This window comes from Anoplopoma fimbria, chromosome 9, assembly GCF_027596085.1.
Source record: "Anoplopoma fimbria isolate UVic2021 breed Golden Eagle Sablefish chromosome 9, Afim_UVic_2022, whole genome shotgun sequence".
NCBI classification, from domain to species: Eukaryota; Metazoa; Chordata; class Actinopteri; order Perciformes; family Anoplopomatidae; genus Anoplopoma; species Anoplopoma fimbria.
This window is the reverse complement of record NC_072457.1, coordinates 10619534-10645173: the sequence shown is the minus strand read 5'-3', so window position 1 is coordinate 10645173 and position 25640 is coordinate 10619534. Positions and strand designations below refer to the sequence as shown.

General features: G+C 38.6%; 4 protein-coding genes and 1 non-coding gene across 6 annotated transcripts; 3 read left to right on the top strand and 2 right to left on the bottom strand.

Annotated features, from left to right (window-relative positions):
• The first annotated feature begins 17 nt into the window (after positions 1-17).
• Positions 18-3107, top strand: aptx (aprataxin). Its single transcript, XM_054604547.1, has 7 exons — positions 18-208; positions 943-989; positions 1130-1408; positions 1544-1603; positions 1694-1920; positions 2411-2514; positions 2631-3107. The coding sequence occupies exons 1-7, from the start codon at positions 79-81 to the stop codon at positions 2783-2785; spliced, it is 1002 nt and encodes a 333-aa protein (XP_054460522.1). The 5' UTR covers positions 18-78; the 3' UTR covers positions 2786-3107.
• A 561-nt stretch (positions 3108-3668) lies between these two features.
• trnai-aau (transfer RNA isoleucine (anticodon AAU)) lies at positions 3669-3742 on the bottom strand. Its single transcript has one exon. It is a non-coding gene; the product is annotated as a tRNA-Ile (tRNA).
• A 518-nt stretch (positions 3743-4260) lies between these two features.
• Positions 4261-6660, bottom strand: scpp1 (secretory calcium-binding phosphoprotein 1). The gene is made up of 7 exons (XM_054603809.1): positions 6637-6660; positions 6180-6227; positions 5820-5873; positions 5669-5695; positions 5467-5553; positions 5015-5074; positions 4261-4921 (listed from the first exon to the last, which is right to left on the bottom strand). The coding sequence occupies exons 1-7, from the start codon at positions 6658-6660 to the stop codon at positions 4400-4402; spliced, it is 822 nt and encodes a 273-aa protein (XP_054459784.1). The 3' UTR covers positions 4261-4399.
• A 4757-nt stretch (positions 6661-11417) lies between these two features.
• Positions 11418-15383, top strand: sparcl1 (SPARC-like 1). The gene is made up of 10 exons (XM_054604813.1): positions 11418-11471; positions 11620-11697; positions 11792-12880; positions 13026-13134; positions 13505-13626; positions 13729-13849; positions 13939-14075; positions 14314-14462; positions 14688-14836; positions 15307-15383. Exons 1-10 carry the CDS (start codon positions 11418-11420, stop codon positions 15333-15335), a joined length of 2037 nt encoding a protein of 678 aa, XP_054460788.1. The 3' UTR covers positions 15336-15383.
• Positions 15384-21294: 5911 nt separating this feature from the next.
• odam (odontogenic, ameloblast associated) lies at positions 21295-24068 on the top strand. Of its 2 annotated transcripts, none has more exons than XM_054605057.1 (11): positions 21295-21347; positions 21775-21942; positions 22037-22102; positions 22179-22214; positions 22312-22359; positions 22465-22713; positions 22809-22865; positions 22957-23079; positions 23465-23494; positions 23622-23705; positions 23823-24068. In XM_054605057.1, exons 3-11 carry the CDS (start codon positions 22043-22045, stop codon positions 23856-23858), a joined length of 723 nt encoding a protein of 240 aa, XP_054461032.1. In that variant the 5' UTR covers positions 21295-21347; positions 21775-21942; positions 22037-22042; the 3' UTR covers positions 23859-24068. The 2 variants fall into 2 exon arrangements, with proteins under 2 accessions (XP_054461032.1, XP_054461031.1); XM_054605056.1 differs by having other exon boundaries at positions 23462-23494; positions 23823-24030.
• Positions 24069-25640: the final 1572 nt, after the last annotated feature.

The window sequence follows — 25640 nt, the reverse complement described above, 5'->3', positions numbered from 1 at the left end:
CACTTTCCTGCGACGAGACGAGTCACCAAAACAAAGCGTGGCCCTGCAGTAGAGCAGCTGACTACATAACATGAAACAATGCCTATTTGCTGGCTTATTAGCGAGGAGGGTTGTCACAAACCGATTCTACTGCGGCACCAGCAGACAGTTGTCCTGGGTCGAGGTCCAGAGACGACTATTAAAGACAAAAAATGCTCTCGGCAGCAAGGTAACATAATGACACATTTCTGTTTGATGCACTCTAAGCATTAAACGCTGGCTTTCAACATCAAAAGAGAGAGGGAAAATAAAATGATTCTCGATTTGCATAAATGTCAATGCAGATTGTAATTCTTAAAAAGTGTCTGATGGTGATTATCATACAAACTTGAGTATATGAAATAAATATACAGTACCAGTCAAAAGTTTGGACACACCTTCTCATTCAACTACTTTGAAGAATCTAAAATATAAAACATATTCTGGTTTGTTGAGCATTTGTTTGTTTACCACATAATTCCATATGTGTTCCTTCATAGTTTGGATGTCTTCAATATTAATCTACAAAAATAAAAATAAAGAAAAACCATTGAATGAGAAGGTGTGTCCAAACTTTTGACTGGTACTGTATATTTATTTCATATACTCAAGATATAATAGATATATAATATGCCATTTTTAGATTTTAGGGAATACAACATTACATCGCAACTAAACAATCTTCTGTTTGCATGCATAGATTACTACAGTGTCTGCCTGTAGGAGATACAATTTGAATTGGTCTATACTACTTATCACCCTTATCACACCTATAGTTTATTTAATTGTGTAGAATGTTGTTTTAAATAATTGTCATGGACTATATATTTGTTTGTTCATTTTTCACATCGTTTATTTTCAAATCTCTCAATAGTTTTAAATAACAAACTTTAATCGGTGCAAATGTTATCCCTTCTCAACCAGTTGAATTGAAAGCAGAGTGCAACAAAGGTTATGTCAAAGTTAAACAGGTGAGGAACATTGATTTTATAAAAGTGAAACCCATAAGATGTTAAAAAGAACCTGTTATGCTGAGTTTTTGTTAAATACTTGTAATCAACCACACTTTCTTTATCATTCTGTGTCTCATTTCCTGTCTTACTTTCCAAAGCTGGGCTTGAACCCCACCTCCATAGACTCTGTGGTGGTGGGTAAGGACAAAGAGGTCAAAATGAAGGCTGGACAGCAGCTTCATATTGTCAACCAGCTCTACCCATACACTGTACAGTTCAAGGAGGATCCCACCGGGGACCACGGTGGCACCAAAAGACCACGAGAGCCGGCTTTAGAGGACAGGGAGAGCCGCAGAGAGGATCTGAGTGTGAAAGCAGCCAAACAGACAGAAAAGGTCTCAGTGTCTGTCAGCCATGGAGAAGCCACAAAACCCAGTGTAAGAGAAGAAACAAAGTGTGTGTGCACTTCTTTAAAATATGTTTTTTAAGATGGTCACATGTTTTTTCTATTATATGGATTTTTTATAAAGCCAGTATGTTATATTAAATATATTACCTTCAATTTGTTGTAGGAAAGCTTTGGACATTGGAGCCAAGGTCTGAAGACCTCAATGCAAGACCCTAAGATGCAGGTAGCTGTTTACAGTCAGTGTGATGCTAACTGATCTGGATCCCATCTGTATTTATTACTGCAAAAAATAACACCGTCTGCTTTTCTCTAGGTATACAAGGATGACAAAGTAGTGGTTATCAAAGATAAATACCCTAAAGCGCGCTACCACTGGCTGGTTCTCCCGTGGCAGACCATTTCAAGCCTGAAGGCCTTAGGTAAGGAGCACTGCGACCTGGTGAAACACATGCAGCAAGTTGCTGACCAGATGGTTCAGCAGTGCCCAGATGCCGGCTCGCTACGTTTCCGTACAGGGTACCACGCCATCCCCAGTATGAGGTAAGTAATCACTGTTTGAATGGTGCTTTATCATTGAAAGACTGTATTGGTGTTTCATCATTTAATGCAAATACTATATGTTTTACACTACTGACAGCTATTTTTCTAAGGCAGACTATAGGTTTTTAAATCGATTAACATATTTTTCCTCCTTATACACAACAACTGATTTCAGGTAAAGCTGTTACAGTACAGTATTTATGTATAGAACAAAATAATCTAAGCTAAAAGGTCTACTTTATGTTCATGGCTGCAGTTAATTGAACCTAAAGCATTCATCGTTTTCCACATTGCACTTCCATCTTTACCTTTCAAGTATTGATTTCTGTCTTTTCCATTTTTTAAATAATGTTTTATTCCCTGCATAGTAGCCTACAGCCAAAGCAAATCACATACTGAAGCGTTAGTGGCAATTTGAATCTGCTGATCAGCACTTAATCCATGTAGACACCTAAAATATAACACATTTTATCTATATTCTCTTTTACAGTCACGTTCACCTCCATGTGATCAGCCAAGACTTCGACTCTCCTTGTTTAAAGAACAAAAAGCACTGGAACTCATTTACAACTGACTATTTCATGGAGTCTCACGGTCAGAGCAAATTACATATTTTTTACTGAGTTGTTAACTTTATGTCCCACAGAAGTACATTGTGTCCATTACTGCTAATAAGTGTTTGTTTTTTTTACCCTTTTTTTAATCTGCAGATGTCATTCAGATGCTCAAAACAAATGGAAGAGTCACTGTGAAAGAAGGATCCAGCGAGCTGTTGAAACTACCTCTCCGCTGTCACATGTGTCGCAAAGATATTCCCACTATACCAGCTCTGAAGGAGCACCTGAAGTCTCACTTTCCTAGCTAAAAGATGACCTCAAAGGGAATACATGCCTCAGATGTTTATGGGTTCAACATAGGACTGAAGTATGTTGGGCATTATTTTTGCCTGTTAGTTCTGATTCATGGTTTTATAAAAGAAACACAATGTTGTGGCTGCTGTTGCATTTTCTACTGGTTATTTTTTCAGTAGGTTTAAGAAGAGGGTCACTTTGAAGATGCATGTCATTTATGTTGGATTTCATCAGTTCTTTGCCAAATTTCTGGTCTGTGAAATCCCATAATATTGCAAATATTATTCCCACATTTCACATGTCTTATGTTTTATTAAATGTTATCTAAAAACTGAATACTGTATTTTTTTAATTTTAGTCTGTCCTTCCTGATATTGTGTTTTCTAAGAGTTTGAAGTTCTGGGAAGCTCTGTCCTCTCGCTAGACTACTGCATTCAATTATTTTTATTCAAATCAAGCTTTGTTTGCATGCCAGGAATAGACGATGAAAAAGCTTTCATCTAACAGTACACCCCAGTCTACAGTTGTCGTCTTTGTTGGAAAGAGTTTTGTGCCAGAGGAAGGGGCTATGACGTCTGATATTATTTAAGATATTGTAACATAATGTCAAAAGCTTTATCAGTTAACCTTTATCAGTTTGTTGGCATTATGTGATTCCCAGCACAGGTCTGCTTAATGTTAAATTGAGCAAATGTCAAAGCTTTGACACTCCAGATTGAAATGTTGACTTTGTCGCCATCAAGTGTAAGCCTTTATACAGGCAAGGCTACATAAAATAACATTTTGGGCTTGAGCTTTCATATCCTTATTGAAAAATGAAATGAGACACTGTCATCTTGGATTTTGTTTTTCCTATGAAAAAAAAAATGTTAAGTCAAAATTTTAAGAAAAACGTAGTGGCCAGTACGGGGATCGAACCCGCGACCTTGGCGTTATTAGCACCACGCTCTAACCAACTGAGCTAACCGGCCATGCTTTTCACTTCAACATAAAGGTATATGATGTAATAACTTAGCTAGCTGGCATCAATTGCAGGCTACAACATTGTAACGTTGGCATTTGGAGGTCCGTTTTTAAACACGTAAGTTAACGTTACCAATGATGGAAATGTAACTATCAATACCACAGTGGATGAATAAGTCCTGCGTTCAATTTGATTTAAATGAGCTAATATGAACTACTTTGGGCACAGTTTGTGCAAGACAATTCATATTTTAGAAGCTGTTCTTAACCTGCAAAATAAAGTAGACTATTTTCCTCTATATAGTGAGGACATTATATATACCCACAACTTGACAACACACTAAAGTTTCAGTGCATTAGCAAATGTACTTTCCCCTCCTGATATTATCTGATTGATACGCCTATACAAAAACATGCAAGGACCAAATACAATCGTTATATTATTTGTTTATTATTTTAGTAAATACTTCGGTTACATCATCATCACAATAATAATCACATATATAAAAATCAATCAGCTCTAGTTAAAATTTGAATGCCAAAATCAACATTCAGAAGCAATGGGCAAGAGGAAAAATGTATCATCCTGAAGTCTTCAGGAAGGTCATTTAATGGTGCAGTAGTTCACAGTGGGGGAAAATACAGAGCTGCACAACTGCATGCCATCATCTCCTTAGACTAAACTCCCTCTCATCCTCATCTGGCATCATCAGAGAGTCCACTGAGTAGTGAGCATCGTCTCCTATATCCTGGAACAAGTACTCTTCACTTTCACAGCTCCGGGTTCCGTTCACACAGCCACTGGTTTTGATTTGTGCCAGCTCGGCGCTGTCACTGGCGTCGCTCTCCTCCGAGCTCTTGCTGGCATCGCTGCTGTCACTGCTGTCACTGCTCTCACTGGTCTCACTGCTCTCACTGCTCTCACTGCTGGTGCTCTCACTGCTGGCAGTGGTGGTGACAGCAGTAGCCTCGCTGGTGTCTGCACTGTCACTGGTGGTGTCGCTGCTGTAGGTGGGATCGACCACCAGCGGTAGGTTTCCGTTGGTCCCCTGTCTCAAAGTGCCGCTGGTGAGGACGTGAATGGGCTGTTTCTCAGCCAGCTGGTCTGGTTGACCCTTGACCTCTGTGCTGCTATTGTCCTCTGCACTCAGGTCTTGGATGACGCTTGTGTACACTTGAACCCAACTCTGATGCATTGAAGGAGCAGAGCATAGTGTTACTCAACTTTAATCATCAGCTAAGTGAAGGCATATTGTTTAAAACAAAAATGTTACACACACCTTTCTAACGTTTTCCTCACTGCCCATGCTGTTATCTCTGGTTTCAGTCAGGGAGTCTGCCTGTGGAAATACAGTGAATATGAGCTAAGTGGAGACCAGATGGATGAAGTGCGATACTTTAATAATTGACCAACATACTAGGTTTGACAAAATACTTTATTTAAGTAGTCTTACCACATCATCCACATCCGACAGACTGTTACTCTCCTCTGAAGTCTGTTTGTTGAAAAGAAAAATACAGTTTTAGAAAATAATGCATTTATTTCCAAAATGAAGAGTGCAGTATTTTCTCTGTTTTATTTCTGCATTAATTCATTCATTATATTACCTTAACAACTCTTAAAATATGATGTAATATATAAACCCATCAATAACATGATTATTGTAGTTAAGTGATAACAATAAAGTAAAAAAATAAATTGTGATATACAACCCACCTTGTCCTCTGATGCAGATTCTGTTGATTCCGATTCCGATTCTGATTCTGATTCTGATTCTGATTCTGATTCCGATTCTGATTCAGACTCTGAACTCGGACTCTGAAAAGATATCAAGTATACAAGGTGAATTCAGACACGTTTACAGAACGTTGTTAGAGTATTTCAATCAAAAATGATTAGAGCTCATGCAGGTTGACCAATCAAAATAACTTACTTCACTTGAGGTATTTTCTTCAGAGCTCTGCAACAGAAATAGGAATATATACCCAATAAGGTCAATATCAGCAAGCAAAAGTGCTGCACAAAGTTATATGCATCAGAAAAAAATAATTTCCTCTGTACTGGATTACATGTATGTACATTACCTGAAGCTCTGAGGTGCTATTTTCCGATGATTGTGAAACAGACAGACTTTCAGTCTGGGAGAGAAAAACAAAGGAAGCACATACCACAATATATTTAATTATACCTTATAACTGCAGCACCAGCAATCATCACAATCAAGCTATTGCTGCATTTGTGTCCAGACACATGGTATAATAAACAATAGTGTCTGAAATGGGAATTGTCTTAAGGTCTGGAGAATCTTTGAGTAACCACACCTATTGTTTGGTTTTCTGCTGACTGTGTGAGAGGAGCACAACCTGCCTGCAGTCAAATGATTTATGTGTAGACAGTCAAAGAGTCAAAGGCTTTAAGAGGGACTGATTTCAGATAGCACTTACCGAGTTTGAGTCAAGCTCATTTGATTCCAAAACAGCATTGAAGAAAATCTGTTGGAGAAAAAGAATCACAGGTCATATTTAACACGATGGTAGTAGATTGATGTGCAGAAGATGGATCTATATATGAAGTGTGAAGTGACTTAGACCCTCTAACATGCTTCTTAAACTACTGAGCCTTCCTGCTTTGCTGACATATAGTAGATATTCTTACTGTGGGAGGAAAATTCTCACACTAAAACTTGTGCCATTATGTTTGCAACTGGAAGAGTCAGTATTATTTAAATGTAATTATGCTCTTCAGGTTGGAAACTCTACTTTCTGGTTCATTTGACATGATATACAATATGCATGTTATATAAATTCATCCGTAGAAGCAACCAGATATTTCCCCAAATTTGCTAAATTTGAATTAAATTGCATTTCTTAATTGGTTGTTTTTTCTGTTTATCATACTTACTGGGGTGGCACAAACTGCTCCCATCAGGCAAAACATTATAATAATGGCCTTCATTCTGGAACAGACATATAGCATGTGATTAATATTGTTACTGACTTGATTTAATTCAATTTCAAATACTCATTCTGCATACCATCCTACAGGAAAATGTTGGGGTAAACTTGTTTGCGATCATTAAAACACAAAATCACAAAAAAAAACATAATAGACAATCAAAACATTTCACCCAATAGTGACAAATCAGCAAAGGTTATCATGTAGTAAGTAGGAAGTTATAAAGTCAATGTTTTACCTTTTTGTCCGTTAAATTCAGAGCTGGTGTGAGAAAAGTCCTCTTCAGTGTAAGTAGCAGCAAAGAGAGGTGCCTATTCTGAGCAACGTATGGAAAGCTGGCAGTTGAGGCAGTAAAAGCTCTCTGTGTGGAAATGCTGTAGAAAGCAGGGACAACTGCATATAAGTAACCTGAATTAAAACGATTGCATCACTTCCTTCCTGTTGTCCCTCGACTGTCGGCACGCGTAGGTGTACTTGGCTCAAAACAACATTCACACTGGCACGATTATGGGTACACACACACTAACACACAAGCCAGAAATACACACACACACACACACACACACACACACAGTTATTTCATTCAGCCACTACATGTCCTCCACCCCCTCTCAAGTCTTCAGTGAAATATAGTTTAGCATTCTAAAACATAGGGTTTGTGGCCTGTTGAGAAAACAAGCTCACCCACACAGAGAGGAAAGGAGGGCCAGACGGGGTCACGTTTGTTTCCGGCGAAGAGGCTGTTTTTTATTTTCTTTACTATCAAGTGTAACAACAGTTAAATAATAAAATCATTAGATATAAGGAGCAGGTGAGAGGTAATGCCTTGCTCAAGGGTAGATTCAAAATACTTTAAGATAAGAAAAAAATGTCAACAAAATTGAGTCTCACACACATGTTAAGGCAAAATACACTAATACTTTTTATTTTATTAAATTAAATACTTTTTTATTAAAAAACATGTCCTCAGTGTTACATGATGTTTTTATGTTGTGTCTTGTTCTTGAAAATAGGGCATGTACAGTAGAAAGCCTAAAAAAAAGTATTCTATATTCCTTCCCTGAGGCTCATAATTGTTTCCTGGATATCCATGTATGGTCAGGCCCAAAATAAGATGACAGAATTCCTTGTTTAACCTCACTTTAGATTTCAACTGTGCAAAAGAAACATGTAATTAAACGGGATGTTCCCCCGTCTGGAGCTGTTTGCCAAAAACCACAGCTACCAGTTGCTGTAAGGTCCTGCTTTAGAAAAGGGGGAGGAGTGAGGAGAGGACGTTGATGCCTGTTGTGGCACACAGAGCAGCAGTCAACAGTGTCTGCCCTCAGGTTACTTAAGTTTTTATCATGTTGTGACCCGTTCAATCACGCATCTAGGTAATCGATTTTCTTTATGTGACTGTAGATTCACATAAGGTCAGACTAGAAATAGAGCGGAGTAATTCAAATCTGAAAGTGACACAGGTTCCTGTTGCTCCCTGGTGTTTAATGAGCAGCAGCTGGGCCAATTAGGGCTCATTAGTGCAATTAAACTGCCACTTCAAGGACTGAATAAAGTGTCTGCCATTCAGCTGTAGGCAATGGTGGAATGTAGCTAAATATCATAATCCCGATTGGATTTTGAAGATCTTTACTTGACTTTTATCTATTTATGGTATGTTTGTACTTCCACTCCACTATATTTCAGAAGGAAATGATGTCCCTTTTACTCGACTATTCTCATTTGCTTTAGTTCCGAGTTGCTTTTCAGATTCACAAGATTAAATGTGGAGTGTGTAGGGATTTGCACCCAACTGAAACTTCTCCCATGTGCCAAGCGTGTAGGAGAACTACGGTGGCTGACTCAAAACACATGCCTGTTTTGCTTATCCATTCTGGGCCACTGTAGGAACGCGGAGAACGACTCTGTAGATATAAATGGCTGATTTTAAGGTTACACCCACAATTTTATTTTCAGTTGATTATACACTGAAGAAAACATACTTGTTAATATTATATTCCATTTCTGCCAACAGATCCCCCACAATGCTACACACTGTTCCTTCACACTGTGAGTGCCCAGAATACTATGTCAATTTAAAAATCTACATTAGCATTTTAGCATTTCAATTGATGTGAAAGTGTTTTGTCAAATGAGTAGTAGTAGTATATATTATAATGAGGAAATGTTAAAAAGACATCTGACAACTCTTACAATTCTTCCTTTATTGTCACAAGCAGTTGCTGGAAATACTTTAATTTAATAGTGACAAATATTTATCATGCTGTTGATCATCATCATACTCATCATATTAAAATATCAACACTTGTCATATTAGTGGCATCAGGATAAGTGAAAGAGTGACATCTAGTGACCAAAATTATGTTATTTCTGTCCTGAAACTGTCTTTCATCAGATGAGTTTCACTGGTTTGGTTTTAATCTGTCATAAAATAACTACACAAAACACACTTATTAAAACATTGCCAAAACAAAAAAGAAATCAATATTTTTAAAAATTGACATTAACTCTAAATGCTGCCGTATGGGTATTGCGCAATAACCAGACGGGAGATGTGCATGCACTGATCTTTTCCCATGGACTCTTAGGTTCACTATGTGGTGACAGTAGCTTGTAGCTTTAGCCCTTCTGTATGCTGAACTGCAAACCATTTCTGTTATCTCTTTGGACGTTTCTGGCCTAAAGAGCAGATCCCTCGTGCTCCTCCAGAGTGACTCTTATGAATACAACTAGGCATGTGCTGTCTCAGTTTATGGATTAATGATCTGGTTTACCAGCTCTGTATTTCACATCTATCTGGTGCTTTTGTGTTCTCAAGCATGAGCGTAAATATAGACCGTGCAGGCAGTGCAGCTGCACTGGGAATGTGGTGTTAGGTGTGTGGGTGCTTCGAAACTAGTATCTACTACCTAATACATCTTTTATGAAATGTTATTGTTTATTGTACCATATTCTTATATGAAATACAGTAAAACCTGTTTGCTGTAATAATGATTAGTTAATAGTGTATAGTAGTATAGACTATATTTAGTATATAGTATGTTACAGTATTGTATTGTCAAACACAATTACAGTATTAAACTGGCAAACATAATTACAGTAGAGCAGTTATACTGTAAAGCACACTCATGGTAAAACAGTTTTACTGTAAAACAGCTTAACAGTTCAAGTACTTTAAACAGGTAATTGTAACAATGTTAATAATTTACCCCCTAAATACAATAAAATATCTAAAAGTGTGCAATCAAAAAAAAAGGTTGTTTTTCTTGTTCACCTCACCAAATTGTTTTCTCGAGTCAAGAAATAATGTATAAAATAAGTTTAAATACAATTCAACCAAAAGATCAACATATGGGGTTATTATTTTTGCTGTTTTTTAGTCTGGAGTGTCACCTTTTGTCTAGACTTCCTTTTTGGGAAACCATGCACCCAAATGAAGTGCAGTGTGGGATCTCTTTATCTCCCTCTCTCGTTATCTCTGTTGCCCAAAGACCCTCCCCAAGTTTAGAAAAAGTGTTGGCACCATCGACCCAGAAAAAATCTGTGTGTGTGTGCAGCATGCCAGTCTGTGTAGACAGTGTGAGCGCCGTCTCGCATACAAAAGGACAACTTCACAGGTTCAACACAGACAAGGCTTGTCATTTATCTTGCAACTGCCAGCCTCAGGTAAATCTTTTCCATTGCTATGAAAGGTAATTGTTAATGATCAAATAGAGAAATAGTTTACAATCAAACTTGTTGTGTGTTGTATGCAGCGACTATTGGCTTCGTTTTGTTGTAGCCTCTTTTGTGATAGTCAAAACTTTACCTTGATTTTGACATTGATACCTTAATTATTTTTGTACATATCAACAGATTATAACTATTCATATTCTTTCTATATTGTGATGTACCAATTTACTGTAGGTAATATGGACAAATTGAAATGTTGCTTAGTCACGGCTGTGCATAATCTTTATACCAACATGTATTTTATAGCATTGTAAAAACTTAGATCAACGTTTGATCAAATATTCCTTTATTGAATAGCGGGAGAGATTAATTTATGACTATCACGTAATATGTTTGTTATATTAGAGATTAAAAGTTAATTAAGTTAGTTAACAGTACAACAGTACTGTGGGTGAAATTTCCCCTTGGGGAAAATAAAGTATAAAAATCTAACATTGCCTCGATACTGAAAAGATCAAATAAAACTGTATAATTTATTCCCATAACCCCCCTCCACCCCCACCCGTCTACACCCGTCTACACCTATTTGGGGTTTAGTGGGCCGAACCAGAGCGCTTTTGTTCCCCTGGACAGGCCCAGTAGTGTCTGTATTGTTTCTGTCCAGAGGGACAAAAAGTTTGTGGACTTAGTCAACTTTTTCCAGTCTGGTAGCCTCTGATGTTTACTTTAGCTCTGAATGTGACTTTAGAGAGAGAGGCACATCTCACAGGCCTGTAACCATGACAACAGTGAAGGCCAGTCCTGCAGCTCTGCTTGTCATGAAAGTGTTGGCAGCACACAGATGCACTCATTTGTTTCAACTTTGAAAGATTTGCCAAGTTCATGTCTGTGTTGTGAGAAATCAGATTATAATGCAATGTTTGTTTATAGTGTGTTTTGTAAATCACTTTATCCAAATTCCAGGTCTCCTGTGATTCACCATAATTTTAACGTGTAATTCAAATTTGTTTTGATTTTTGTCCCATATTTAAAGTATTCCTTTCATTGTTTCAGGTATGAGGGCCTGCTTAGTATTCCTTTGCTTACTGGCAGCAACTTTTGCCCTGTCTGTGAGTAATATTTTTATTTGACACTAAACTTTGCCATGACAAATCATTTTCTTTTGTAATAAAAAAGAGGAAAAAAAAAAGAAACATGACCAAGAAAGAAGATGTGAGATTTGTTTAATGCATTACGAATTATCCCCATTACATCTAGGTAAAGAGTAAACGTCATGGAAAACATCATGGATTGCATCATGGATTGCATAAGACCTCACATAAAGCCAAAGAAAAGGTAGAGCAGGACTCTAAAATGATTTTTTCAAAATGTACTTGATGATGATTACAAGTTTTAAAAATGTGATTTTTTTTATTTTCTCCTAAAAAAGGACATTATCACAGAGGAGGCCAACGAGCCGCAGATCTTACCCACTCTAGTCACGTTTGAGGCCAGCAGCCAGGAGCAGGAAGATGAAGAACTGAGTTCCCAAGACAATGCTAATGCTAACAAGGAGGAGGGAGAGTTTGAGGAGACTGAAAGGAGTGAAAAAAGCACTGCAGTCCTGCTGAGTGAGGAGGAGCTGGTAGACCTCTTGAAGAAAGAAGCAGAAGAAGAGCAGGAAGCCGAAGAAAGAGTGCTAGAGGAAGAACAAGAAGTGGAGACGGACAAAGGCAAGGTGGAGTCTGGTGAAGCCGTGGAGAACGACGAAGCTGAGGTGAAGGAGAGGAAGTTGGACGACAAATTAGAAATAAAGGTGACAGATGAGGAAGAAAAAGAAGAGGTAAAGGATGAGAGTGTAGAGGTCGCTGACATGCTGGAGAAAGACGAAGATGTGGTGGAAAATGTGTCACCCAAGGAAAAGGAGGAAAAGTCTGTTGTAAAAATAGCAGAAAGAGAGGAGCAATTTTCATTGCTGGAGGACACAGATGGAAGCACAGAATCAGAGATCCCAGTTGATCTCGACTATGCTGCTGACAGTGGCATCTTACAACCGCTACAGATTGTATCAGCTAAAATAAAACCCAAAACAGCTGTTAAGGAGACGGAAACCAGTGAGAAAGGTCTGCCCGACATTGCAGATGACTACGAACGAGACACACAAAACACTGAGGCAGTGGACGGTGAGCAAGTGTCTGATCAGGACGAGGACAAAGATTCACAGAACAAATCCAAAGATGTTGATGAGAAAAAACCTGAAGTACATGTGGACCCACAAGAACCAAAGAGCAGCACAGGGTTTGAATCAGGATCTGAAGCGGCTGGAAAGGAGGAAGAGAAAAGTAAGAATGACAGCGGAAGTCACACCAACGGAAAAACAAGGAAGCAAAAGAAGAACAAGAGGGCAAGGAAGCACTCTCCACAGACGGAGGAAACACAGTCTGAACCAGAACAGAGCCAACAGGTTCCTCAGCTGTCTGAGGGCGGCAGTATTGACAATACAGTCCAGAAGGCAAAGAGGAGAAGGGCAGGAAAATGGGTAATGCATACACAATGTACATTCATTTCATTTAAGTGGTTATGATCAATATTTTTGAGTTATCAAAGTTGTCAGGCAGCTGCTGGCTCATTTAAATATCTAAAGAAATATCTCAAGAAATTGCATTTTCATGTTTCTTTTCCAGGGTCCTTTAGTAGGAATGAATCCAGTGCAGATAAGAGCCACAGTGGATCTCTACCCGAGCTCCAGGCCCTCTCTTGGCGGAGGCGTGCATCGCCCAGAAGCCCCTGCTGGTTGGTTAATTCAGCACTCACCATACCGACTAATGCACTATCCCAACAGCCTCGCACCGGAATCTGCTGAATGGGTCATTTAGCTTAAACTTCCGCATGACTAGTGTCACTCTGCTTCACGGTCACTACCAAAACACAGCTCGCAACACGGCTTAAGTTGTGAATACTGGAGATCAAGTTGAATCTGATCGCTGTACAAACTCAAATGGCAGAGGAATGTGTGCGATGGTGTGCTGTGGTTATAGCTCATTGATTTCCAGTCATCACACAGCAAGATACGACAAAAACAGTGCTGAAAATGATTCTTGATACAACTGGTTTTAAAAGTGTATAGGTCAAAGGTCATTGCGGTGCATGTTTTTTCTTCTAGATCCATGTGACAACTTTCCCTGCAAACGTGGAAAGACGTGCAAACTTGATGCGGAAAATAAGCCAAGCTGTGTGTGTCAAGAGCCGTCAGAGTGTCCTCCCGGTGTGAATGAGTTTGATCATGTGAGTATGGATGATCTGTTCAAAGATAGACTGGAATGGTGGAATGGTGTTCAACAGCTGTTGTAATGCATTTGACTGTTGCTCGTTTTTCAATTTCTGCAGGTTTGTGGAACAAACAACAAAACATATGATACATCGTGTGAACTCTTTGCCACTAAATGCAACCTGGAGGGAACTAAGAGAGGTCATAGACTTCATCTGGACTACACTGGACCATGCAAACGTGAGAGTTAACCTCTGTGCTGTACATATGGTTTAAACACTGTCTATTGGATTATTTGACCCTGATCTTTGTCTCTGTTTCTTTCTCAGTAATACCTCTGTGTGTTGACACTGAGCTGATCCAGTTCCCTCTACGAATGAGGGACTGGCTGAAAAATGTGCTGCTGCAGCTCTATGAACACGACTCCATTGCTCCTGGCTTCCTCACACCCAAACAGCGTTTTAGAGTACGATCCACTGCTCAAATGAATATATGGGATTTCTTTTTTAATATCAATCTTGAAAACCTGTTCAAGTACGATGATTTCTCTGCAATTTGTTGTGTCACTTTTATCAATAAATCAGTCCAGTAGTGAATGAAAGTCAAACAGCAGCTTTGGGAAATGGGAAACTTATATAAAATGTATGTTGCTAACAGTTTATATTTTAGGTAATCACAGTAAATCAATCTTTGGTGTTCTGTAGGTGAAGAAAATCTTTGAGAGTGAGAGGCGTCTTCATGCTGGTGATCACTCTGTTGAGCTGCTTGCACAGGACTTTGAGAAGAACTACAACATGTACATCTACCCAGTGCACTGGCAGTTTGCACAGCTGGACCAACACCCTTCAGACAGGTACATTTTATTGCACTGTGCTGACAGTGAACTTCATGTCAAGTATGTAAAGTTTCCAACGACAGGAATGGCAAATGTAAAATATTTAACAAAACCCCAGCCAGAGCTGGGCAGCTTATATAATTAAACCCTTTCATGAGTATTATTATAATGCAAACATAGTGTACTGTATATGATTTAGACGCTCACAATGATCAAAACTGGATGTTCATCCGTCCTGTGCAGAGTCTTGACCCACTCAGAGCTGGCCCCACTTCGAGTCCCTCTGGTGCCGATGGAGCACTGCACCTCCCGCTTCTTCCAAGAGTGCGACGCTGACAGGGACAAGCAGGTGTCCTTTAAAGAGTGGACTTCCTGTTTCGGTATCAAGAATGGTAAGGGCAACACTATGTCAAGAACATACTGTGGTAATATGTTCTATGCATTGATAGCTTTAACTGTGCCACTTCTGCGTTCACATTAAATACCTCTTTTGAATATGATGATTTTTCCCCAAAAAGTTATTTAACTATTAAAGCATATTTTTTTTCTGTGTCTTATTATTTTAATCAAATTCCTAAATAAAAATGTGAATCATTTATTATTATTTCATAATATTTTTTATGTATATGATTTTATTTAAGTTTTCAAATTACTGACAAAACATATCCAATTAAATAATGATTTAACATCACATATTGTACATAGCAGTTAGTTTTTTGTAAGGGCTGTTCAGTAAAAACACTGGTTTATGATTTGTTTATATTTGTCGGCTTTAATTCTCGTGCAATTCTAAAGCATAGGGCAAATACTGTTGTCCTTTATTTTTCATCCTATTAATGCGTGCTATCTGTTTTCTCCACAGATGATATGGATGCCAACCTGCTATTCTGAGCTTAATTTTGTACTCCATCGACTACACAAGCAGCTTGAAACGGTACAGCATTCTGATCGTGCAGCTTGAAGCCTTCATGAACCTCTGTAACATAAGAAACTTGTCTGACACAAACAGATGAAAGAAACAAAATTTGTGTTGGTGGTCATTGCTGTTATTTTGTGTCAAGCTAAGCTTTGGATCTTTGTTCTGTATTAAGACTAAGCTGCTAGAATAATTGTATTAGAATACAAGAAAGTGTTATGTTTAGATGGTTTTATCCAGAAACTGTTTCCTAATACATTCCAAACTGGGGAAGAGTTTACATCAGCTCATCAGTAGAAAAGTTGTTGTACATAGTACCAGGCTTGAAAAGAACTGTGTTTTTTATGTTGGAGTGATTTAGTGCACAATTACTCTTTAAATCAAGGTGAAGTATCATTTTACAGTAGTAAATGTGTGTTTTTCTATCTTAGTGGCAAATGCTGTAAATGTTTGTCAGTGCATATATGTTTCTTTGTAGCTCTAATTAAAGCTTTATGGATAGCAGTGTACATCACAATATGATATGACGTACAGTAGCAAAGTTCAGTAATAATGACTTTCCTTACAGCCCTGAAATAAAGTTATTGCATCATATTTTTGTGGATCCAACTCTGGAAACATCTGTTTAAGCTTCAATATCATGTTTTATTATTTTATAAATTTCCCCGATGCCACCATGACATGAAAATACGACCACTGCAACAATGGTTTTGAGAATGCAAGTCACTGATAGCTGGTTAAGGTTTGACACATAATCCTGAATAATGGCCCTCTGTAAGGTAACAAAGCAAAAAATAGCCTCCAGCATGGTCATGATGATTACACTGACTGTTGTTTTGAGACAAAGCGCTGGACTCCGATTGGACCTTTCTTGGTGATCACTGAATCTGTCGCTCTCTATAAAAGCAAAGCGGGAAGCAGCTCTTCACCTGTCGACTGTCTGCTGTACTGAGAGAATGTTCTGCATGCTGTGGGTTGTCTTCCAGACCTTGGCCGTTGTGGTTGAGGGTGGTGTGTCCTCAGGGAGTGCTGAGGCACTTGCCAATGGGGGAGTGAATAATAATGGAGCAGCAGGTGGAAACAATGCCAACCCTGGGGCTCAAAATGGGGTCCCAATTAATGGTGAACCCCTTGTGGCGTACTTAGTCCAACTTGGTGGCTCATATTTTATCCAGCCAGTTGGGAACCAAGTAGGTCAGGCTCCCCTGCAGCAGCTGATTCCAGTCGGAGCTCTCCAACAAGGTGGGGCGTTTCTCGCGGGGCAGGTGGGCACAGCCAATGTGAACCAACAAGGGCAGCTGACTCAGGGTGCCAATGGTGGGCCGGTCACACTGTTTGCTGTGCTGCCACAGAGAAATGCTGGAGGAAACCCACAGGGTGCCCTGTTGACTCCCGGCCAGGTGCAGCTGATCCCGGTGGCCGGGTTGAACAACCAGCAGCGGCTGGGCACCGCTGGTGGGAGGGCAGCCGGAAGACTGAGGTTTCAGCGTTCAGTTGCAGCTCGCCTCATGAGGACACAGTCTCCAGTGATGAAGGTGATGACAGCTAAAGAGGAGGAGGAGGAGGAGGAGGAGGAAGAAGAAGGCTCTGGGATGGAGATGAAGGGGAAGCAAGCGATATGAGACCATAAAGCTGTCACAGATATCTCATGATTCATTCACTACATCCTGATCCTGTCTCACAACTATGCTGGAATGTTATAAATCATTGTCAACATAACTAATTACCAATAAATGATGGAAGTCAATTGTTGAATCTTTGTGGTCTTTATTCCAATTTATCAATAAAATACATGGTTGATGACATGTCGTTGGAGCCGGAATAATGTTGAAACACTGATAAACCAGCGTCATGGCCGTGGCTCCTCTAATGTTATTTTTGTGTGAGAGACTGCCACAAATATGCTCAAATTTCTATTTACAGTGCACTGCTTGCATCTGCGTACAACATGTTGATTGTGGTCTCTAAATATGAAAAAAACATCTTGAAACACATTGCTAACATCATGGCAGAACAGTTTACAAAGAAAATACTGAAAAATGAATTCCTCTATACATTCACATATCATACATATAAAAACAACTATATTTATGTAATAAAAATAGGAAATATCACATTATTAAAACAGCAAACAGGAAGAAAATGTTACTTAATTTGAACTGCATGACAGTGTGTAATTAGTATAAAGCTCCAGATCAGACTTCCACAGAGGGTGTTTACCTGGTCGCCTGTGGGCTGCTCAGTCAGCATAAAAAACAAAACAAAAAAACCTTTCCCAGACAGCCTCAGTATGTGACAACAGACAACCACACTGGGAATAAATGTAATGGCTCTAAACATCTTGAGAAAATGTGCTGATGATGAAACATGACAGACAAATATCTGCTCCAGTAATTCGGCACCAGCAGAGTTTTTTTTACAAATGAAAAGCCATCTGTCATTTTGTGCTCATCACTGTTGAGTTGCTATGCTATACGAGTAGTAGTTTTAGGGCTGGTGGGGCAAAAAAATCAGCTTGAAACAAAAACAAACTGAATACAAATTACATTGAGGCTACCCTCTAGACATGCCCGCGGCAAGTATTTCAACTCTGCATGATAATAGAGCAGCATGAAACATGAAAGATGTCATTATGTGTTGCTGAAGTCACGACCATCTTCTAAGTGTGCTGCTTGTTAGGTGAATGTTTAATTACGTATAAGCTTACAGACATATTTTTCACGGTCTCTCCATAAAAGCACTTGATGGTGATGTCAGTTGTTTGCCTCCTGTGACCACAACCCGCAGCATTTAGATGGTTCATACACTGGTTTTAGTCAGGAGCTTCCAGAAACCTCCAGAAACCCTTCCCAAGACACTGATTCACTCTGTTATTCTTTGAGGGCTCTCTGCTGCATCGAGAACAATGTATGGTTGAATATAAGTGCTTTGGAAAATAGGCAGCTCAATGTTACATATATTTCTTTTAAACTTGTACCATAGAAAAGAAGATGTCATATCTCACACAGGTTCCCATGACACACAGGGGACAAATATAGTTTATGATCAAGTCAGTGTTCTCCTCTCTAATTGGCTCATAATAATCGCTGGGACTGATAAAAGGTGCGCAAAATTCAGAGAGCAAACTATAGTCCTCCTTGGCACATAACATTTGAAACCAGAACAAAGAAATATAAGGTATCTATTGCACAATTCAGATTTTATGATAGGATTGAAATGTATAATTATGTTCATGTTCTAACTAAAATCATGCAAATATTACCAAAAATATTTCAATGTTATGAGTTAAATTTATTTATTCTTGTCTTTTTACAGGTTTCAGGCTGCAAAATGAAGCTCATTCTCCTTACATTTGTAGCAACCATCTGCTATGTGAGTATAATCCATCTATATATCTATCCATCTAATAATTCATATGATACACGTTATCTATCTAAAAGCAGTGCATGTAACTTCTGTCTGGTCTCTTTACTTATTACAGGTCAATGCAGGCAAGGTAAGAAACAACTCTTACTACTAATTTATATGTGATTTGTGCATAAATCCAAATTAGATCATGGGTTTAAAACAAAAGCTTTTTCTCCCCCTTCACACAGAAACAGAGGATGCTGGCAGCTATGAACGCTATGAATGGAGGGATGTTGGGAGGAATGAACGGAGGGATGTTGGGAGGAATGAACGGAGGGATGTTGGGAGGAATGAACGGAGGGTTGATGGGAGGTATGAACAGAGGGATGTTGGGAGGAATGAATGGAGGGTTGATGGGAGGAATGAACAGAGGGATGTTGGGAGGAATGAATGGAGGGTTGATGGGAGGAATGAACAGAGGGATGTTGGGAGGAATGAATGGAGGAATGGCAAACGGGCTGAACCCTGGGATGATGGCTGGAGGCCTGAACACACCTATGGTCGCTGGTGGTTTCATCGGGCAACCACAGTTTGCTCAGGTGGGTCTATAAGGTTGTCATGTGATTACATCACTTTGACAGCAAAAAAAATGGCATGTCATAATTCAACAATGTGTTTCAAATTGATGAAAAATAGTTTTAGAGTTTTAGGAGTCTTAGATTTAGTTTAAATTGTTAAATGTATATCTACTCATTTGTTTTTGTTGCAATAAAGATTAGAACAAAAAATATTTATTCTAATTTCATATTGTGTAAAACGAGACAACTAATCCAAGAAATAAACAGAACTTGCATGGTATTGCAATGCATTTGGTAGAGAGCTTTAACCACACCACAGGATGGCGCTCTTCTGTTATCTCACTGGCTGGTTCTAGATATCTTTGGGATTAGTAAATTAAAAATACTGTCATTTGCCACCCTTTTGTGCATTATAAACTGAATACAGATTGCTGTTAAACCAGATGATTCATGACTTTATACAACAATATGTGCAAATTATTAACAATTTAAGAGTATTACAAAAAAAAACCAATAACCTTCATAAGAACGGTCACATTTGTAACCTCTTTCTCCATCTAAAAGTTTGTTCCTGGAGGTCCTGCTTTTGCTGCACCGGCTCCCATTCCCAACGTGTACGCTGTCCCTGCAGTCAATGGGGTTAGTGTTGGACAACCTGTAGTTGTGTTTAGAACACACAACTTTTGATATTGTGTCAGACTTTAGAGTAACACATAAAAGCATGGATTTATGTCTTTCTTGTCTGCTATCAGTTTCCTTTTATGGGAGTTCCTCAAATGGCACAAGGGAATCCTCCTCAGCAGCCTCTGATGGTAATCACTCACCTCTATCACTGCAGTTCACAACCAATTTTATTAAAGGCTACATGATGATTTGTGGAAATTCAGTTTCACTTGAGTCAATAAATCTTGCTGCCTGTGTTTAGGGGATCGCAGGTGGTGCCACCCAACAGCAGCTTCCTCTTCAGCCTGACCCATTAAGAAGATTCAGGGTAGGAACAAAGTAAACTTTACTAGATGTGAATACTGATGGAAGCTACACTGGCTAATTCTTGTTCTTTGACTGTCTAGCGTCAGGTTATGAAACAGGACAACACCTTAACGACCACTGTGGATACTCAGGTAAGACTAAAGAAGCAGATTTAGGTGGATAACATCATCAACCCTGTTCATTCACTCTCTATTCCCTCTTCAATTCCTCAGATTCCAGCTCCATCTGAAGCAACTACAACAACTCCCTGTGACGAAGACTATCAACATGAAGATTATTAACGTGCCGCTATTAACTTTCAATCACCAACGTGATAATAAAACCTGATTTGTATGATTCTTTCTTATATAAATGACCGATAGAATGAATCCCAGCAACAACAAAAAAAACCAATTGTGACATGTTAACTGACCAATAAAATAAATCATATTTAAATGAAAGTTTGTTTTGTGTAATCGTCTGATTTTACACCAATGCATTGAGAAGGTTCAGACAGTTCTCACCAATGAATTGTGGCCATAATTGCAATATGAAGTGGATCTCTACTGCCATCTAAAGGATATAAAGTAAAATCAAACACATAGCTGGATAATTTGCACTGAAAAAATACCCGTTTTGAACAAGGCCGAAAAATAAGAAGAGCTTTTTTTGGGTTTCACTCACTGCAGTTGAAGTTATTTGAAACAGGTGAGGACTTACACACTCTAAAACATGTTACTATGTCACAGTATAAAGCACAGGTGTTAATAATTGCCACACTGCCATGGCTCACTGGAACGTAGCCATCGTTAATGTTATTGGTAACACCTGTGCTTCTCCTGGTAAGACAAGTCAAAGTATCTCCTGTGAAAAAGGCCTGTTTGTCACACTGCAGGTTCACAAACAAGGGCAAGTTTGACACTGATTTAATTGTTTAACTTACAAGAAAAAGAAGTTACAACTGAGTTAAAAAAAAAATAATTAAAAAAAAAATGCATCAACAAAGGTGCATGGGTGCATAAAAAAGAATCATCATTTAAACTAATGCAGAAGCAGACCAACTTCTCCAGAAAGACTCACAAAAACACTGGTGTAAATGTTCAAGTTTTTTTGCTGTGTATCTTCAACATGAATCCCAACTCAGTCAGCGATTACTGTAATACCTACGATTTACCAATTAGATGCCAACATCAGTCAGCGCACGATGAACAACTTGTGACAAATGTCTGATTATAAGCTTCTGTTTGCCTTTTTTTTTCTCATGACATGCCAAAAAAGTATAAGCGCCACACATATTTATATAAACTTGACCTATAACACATGTGTTAAGTACAAAAGTCCCCTAAGACTAAAGCACAGACACTAAAACATCCCATGAAAAGCTGGTGTGAAATGTTTGTCTAAACACATAGATTTCTGAAAATGTAGAGGTTTGCTAACAACTTGACGCAGAGCATGTCATGGTGTTTAGAGACATGACCTACTCCTAATAACATACTTACCTCCCCTGTGTTGTAAGAGTCTGAGTCTGATGCCATGAGGAGTGTCTGTCACACTGACCACGCATTGTCTGGATGGGTTGGTGGTGGACTATAACAGCTCACATGGACAGAATTTAAAAGGGATATATATATGGGCAGGGTGAGGAGACAGGCACACAGAAAACGAAAGCAGAACCAGAGGAACAGTAAGATCTCTCAGTAAAATATTTATTTCTGTCAAAGTGTATATATGGTAGGATATGTGTTTTTAAACATGCTTTATGTTTGAACCGACTCTAGGACATCATGAAGCTGCAGACTGCCCTTCTGTTGGTCTGTCTATTGAAGACAAGCTTCGCTTTTCCAGTGAGTTAAAGATAACGTTTTTTTTCATATCTTCTAAAATGGCAGTGATGAAGTGTTATTTTTTTGTGTTTTACAGTTGCAGATTGGAATTATTGGAAGCAACAGCAATGAGGTAAATATATCTGTTAAAACTTTTATGTTTATTGGTTGCAATGTCCAATGGCCATATGGAATTTATGTAATTGAATACAACCCTCTTCTGTGATCAGATTCTAAGACTGAACGGACTAACTCTTGCAACCCTTGGACAAACACAGGTACTGGAAGAATATAAAAAAACATGTTTGCTATCCTTTCAACTCTAGTATTATGTGCATTCCTTTGTCAGAAAAAATAAATAAACCAAATCTTTGCTTCCGCAGGGGTCATCAATATTGCCCCAGTATGTGCTGCAGCAGCAGCAGCCTGAGGTGCTGCTCACTCCACAGGTGCTGAACTTTAACCCTCAAGGGACCAATCCTTTCGGCCCCCAGGGACCCCAGCTGTTTTTCCCCGGCCAGGGCAACCATCTTATGCCAATGCTCATATCCAACGGCCAGCAAGAGCAGCTTGGACCGCCACAGGATCCCAACGCTCCTAATGTTCCTCAGCAGGCCCAAAACCCTTTTCAGGTACAACAAAGCAGCATGGAGATGCAGTTATGCCTTCAGCTGCTGCTCCTCACTGTCATATGGAGAAATCAATAACAGCTTTAAATTTTCTTTAGGCGTTTCCACATTTCCAGTACCCATCTTATGGATTTCCTCAGCTTCCCAGACAGCAGGTATGAAGGAAAACATTTTGACCAGTGTGCAAACCTCAATATGTTCACTCAGATGCTCACTGCTGATTTAAATTGATTTTGTCATTCACAGGGCTTTCCGTACTTTGTGTCTCCTTACGGCTATCCCCAGCAGAGGAACAATGTGGTGCTGCAGCCCAACAATGGTCAGCAGAAGCTGGAGAGAACCACACAGAGACCGCAGTTCCCTCTGCAGGTGAGACATGCAAGATGACATGACTAAAGATAAGATTTAATGATAATAACATAGCTGCAGATGTTGAGTCATGTGCGGTGACTGTGATGCAAAGTCGTTTATCGGCATATTGACCACATGCTGCTGAAATCATGTCAGCTCAGTCACATTTCAGTGTTTCAGCACAATTGTAATACCTGTTGCACCATATAAATTTGTTTTGTGCAGATGAGGCATGTTTATTATTTTTTATTTTAATCTGTTAATGTGTGTGTGTCTCAGGGCCGCTCAAAAAACAAGATGTCGCAACCCTGGAATTTAGAATTTTAAAATGAAATACGTAAATACTTAAATTGTGTATATACTTTGAATTCTTATTTTTCTGCATGTCTTCTTACTTTAGCAGGCTTCCCTGCCTAATGTGCAAACTGAAAGAGTGAGTTCACTACATACACAACCTCTTAATGTTTATGATTTCAACAATAACCAAGGGAAGAGACAAGTGTGCACCAGTTCAGTGTATTTGCTGTGATTATTTAACTTCTGATAACTATCTCTATCAGACATGGCCAATGGGGACACGGAAAGAGTCTACTACAGTTCCTCCTGATCCTCGTGGCGACGCATCTGGCCCAGGTGTTGATGAGGTATGATTTTATACATTCAAACCAAACCCTGGTTTCTGTTATATGTCACCGTCCTTCATGTTGTGCAGGATTTGATTCTGAATATTTCAACAACTATTTTTTTTGTGTTTTCTCTAGGGTCAGTCCAACTTCCCCTTCCTGTTCGAGCCTTAGATGTCACCTGGGAAATAACAACGAGCTGATCGGTCAAAAAATGCATTTCTTGTGTTCAGCCACATCACTCATTCTACTAAATGTAAGGAGTGTGCCATTCTTCTAAATGCAGAATGTACTCAATTATTTTTATATTACTCTGAAACTGTCTTGTGTCGTGTCAGGAATCCCTTCCTTGCTCTCAAAACATGTCAAATAAAGACCTTTCTCAAAGTAATTTGTTTAAGAGTTTTATTTTGGTACACAGAAATTATTCTTGTACAGGAAAATGCTGAGTGATTTCTCAGAATAAACCACAGGAAAGAAAACCGTAATCCTCTTTGAAGTTATTCAATCAAACTTGTGATTGTTGGTTTCTTCCTGAGAAAAGTGAGAGATAAGAAAACTTGTCAGTAGCAGTTATTGTAACAAACTTATGATGGGGAATAAAAGTTAATCACTTTCACTCCTTTAACATCCTCACCTTTAATCTTCATCTGTATTGTTTTCCTCTCCAAGAAAATTTCCAAGGTTCATCTTGAAAACAAAAAAAGTTGTTCAAATGAACCCAAAACAACTATCACTCTCCAAAGTTCAATAAATTGTCGATACTTACAGGTTTGAAAACCCCAAACTCAATGGAGACTTTGTTCTTCAATTGGAAAAAGAGAAATTGTGATTAGCATTGAATCTTTAAAAAAAACAAAAACATATAAATTACAGGAAACATCATGGAGATTACCGGCTCTGTGGAGTTGTAGTTGAGCTTCACAAATTGCTAAAATTGAGATTAAGAAAAACAAAAATCACAATGTCATTGATTTAAATACACAATCAAAGATCAAATAAAGTACAGCTGCTTAAAAAAAACAGCCAGAGTAGAATATATATATGTTTTCTTTTATTATTTGACTGAAATTAAAGTTTTTACCCCAGTCAACGGAGGCCTGTGTCTTCCGCCCTGTAAAAGAAGTAAAAGTAAAAATCAAATAGCTCAGAGTCTGATCTTTGACACTGTTATCACTGCTACAGAGAGTTCAATAACTTTTTATACCTTATGGTTGTGAGGTCCTCTTCCTCCCTGCTATGGATGGATTGTCCGTCATTAGTATTGATGGATAATCAAAATAATCTTTATGGTCTTTCTTCTGGTTATTTAACTACAATAAACATTATATGAAAGTTGATTCTTTAGTCACTTACCTTTGGCATCATAAATACGTTCTCCCCCTGTGAGATTTTCACACCAAAGGTCAGTGGAATCATAACATTTCAAAGGATGCTGTTATTTACAATCGAGTAAATCAATGAATAATTTCTCAATAAAAGTTAAATCAAGCCACTAAATCATATTGTTTACCTCCTTCAGGGTTACATCAGTGACGTTCTATGGATGAAACGCCACACAGTTAGTTGAAATTTAATATCCAGTGTCAAGCCTGTTATTTCAAACATTCATACATTCTGTATATAATATTAAAACATTTTTAAAACTCACGATCTTACCTGAAATGTCACGTTGTCAACCTGAAAAGGAATTATAAACACAAAAATCAGACTTTTTGACCATCTGTTCTGGTAATTATGAGTGTGTTAATATCACATTGAGAGATGAGGAGGCCTACCTTGAACACAGGGGTAAAGACCTAAAAGAAGAAAAACGTAACTGTGTGATTACTTTAGCTGCTAATTTGTAATATTTGATAAAATTGGACCTTTCATCATATGGTTGTAAAAAATATTCAATAGAGGATGAACATCATAAATAGTCATATGACATAAATGATCCTATAACAGCATTTT

Coding starts and splice junctions, on each gene's coding strand:
- odam (XM_054605056.1), top strand. CDS start 22,043: ATGAAGCTGCAGACTGCCCTTCTGTTGGTCTGTCTATTGAAGACAAGC. Junction 23,495..23,621: donor CTAATGTGCAAACTGAAAGA/GTGAGTTCACTA, acceptor TATCTCTATCAG/ACATGGCCAATGGGGACACG. Junction 23,706..23,822: donor CTGGCCCAGGTGTTGATGAG/GTATGATTTTAT, acceptor TGTTTTCTCTAG/GGTCAGTCCAACTTCCCCTT.
- scpp1 (XM_054603809.1), bottom strand. CDS start 6,660: ATGGGAGCAGTTTGTGCCACCCCA. Junction 5,696..5,819: donor ATAGCACCTCAGAGCTTCAG/GTAATGTACATA, acceptor TTTCTGTTGCAG/AGCTCTGAAGAAAATACCTC. Junction 5,075..5,466: donor AATCGGAATCAACAGAATCT/GCATCAGAGGAC, acceptor GTATTTCCACAG/GCAGACTCCCTGACTGAAAC.
- sparcl1 (XM_054604813.1), top strand. CDS start 11,418: ATGAGGGCCTGCTTAGTATTCCTTTGCTTACTGGCAGCAACTTTTGCC. Junction 12,881..13,025: donor GGAGAAGGGCAGGAAAATGG/GTAATGCATACA, acceptor TTTCTTTTCCAG/GGTCCTTTAGTAGGAATGAA. Junction 13,627..13,728: donor GTGTGAATGAGTTTGATCAT/GTGAGTATGGAT, acceptor CAATTTCTGCAG/GTTTGTGGAACAAACAACAA.
- aptx (XM_054604547.1), top strand. CDS start 79: ATGCCTATTTGCTGGCTTATTAGCGAGGAGGGTTGTCACAAACCGATT. Junction 1,409..1,543: donor GAGAAGCCACAAAACCCAGT/GTAAGAGAAGAA, acceptor AATTTGTTGTAG/GAAAGCTTTGGACATTGGAG. Junction 2,515..2,630: donor CTATTTCATGGAGTCTCACG/GTCAGAGCAAAT, acceptor TTTAATCTGCAG/ATGTCATTCAGATGCTCAAA.